The 565-nt window shown below is 32.6% G+C and overlaps 1 protein-coding gene across 1 annotated transcript in view; it reads left to right on the forward strand.

Annotated features, from left to right (window-relative positions):
* Positions 1 to 15: 15 nt before the first annotated feature.
* Positions 16 to 565, forward strand: part of LOC119591495 — a gene marked incomplete in the record, with an annotated part of 9,570 nt that continues 9,020 nt past the window's right edge. The window contains 1 exon segment of the mRNA XM_037940241.1: positions 16 to 128. Within this exon segment, the coding sequence (XP_037796169.1) occupies positions 108 to 128 (21 nt within the window).

Raw genomic sequence — 565 nt, forward strand, 5'->3', positions numbered from 1 at the left:
CAGGTTCCCTACGGCCTGTAACCGTAAACAAAAACAAACTTGAAATTCTCTTGCTTTGCGTTTGAAGTTTTTTTTCGAAATATTTGTCATTTGTTAGCAATGTTAAAATGGTTAACCAAGGAGATAAGGTAAGGAATATATTATGGATCCTATGTGTTAGTACATTTATACCAATTTGCACGTAATAGAAGGAAATAAGGAAGATGCTCTTAGTATATTTCCCGCCTTTCTATATAAACCCGTTTATATTCCCATATTTTAAAAGTTGTATTAACTTAGACGTTGTAGTTATTCCGAGAACGTGATTTTTACACCAATTTTGATATAATAATATCTTTTCTATGTAATGAACAGCATCAAGCTACTGGATAGTGTGGAACTATGTTAGGGTTGAAAATTAAGAATACCAATTCAAAATATGTAATATATAGTAAACTGAGAGGGTATTTGGGTAATGTGTGATATTCCTAATTGTATGCTGGTGATGTTTTCACAGTTGCAAATGATGTAGAAGTGAATGTATTTGTAACTGTGTGTGAAGTGACTACACCCCACTGAGACTAAG

This window comes from Penaeus monodon, chromosome 28 (assembly GCF_015228065.2).
Source record: "Penaeus monodon isolate SGIC_2016 chromosome 28, NSTDA_Pmon_1, whole genome shotgun sequence".
Lineage (NCBI taxonomy): Eukaryota > Metazoa > Arthropoda > Malacostraca > Decapoda > Penaeidae > Penaeus > Penaeus monodon.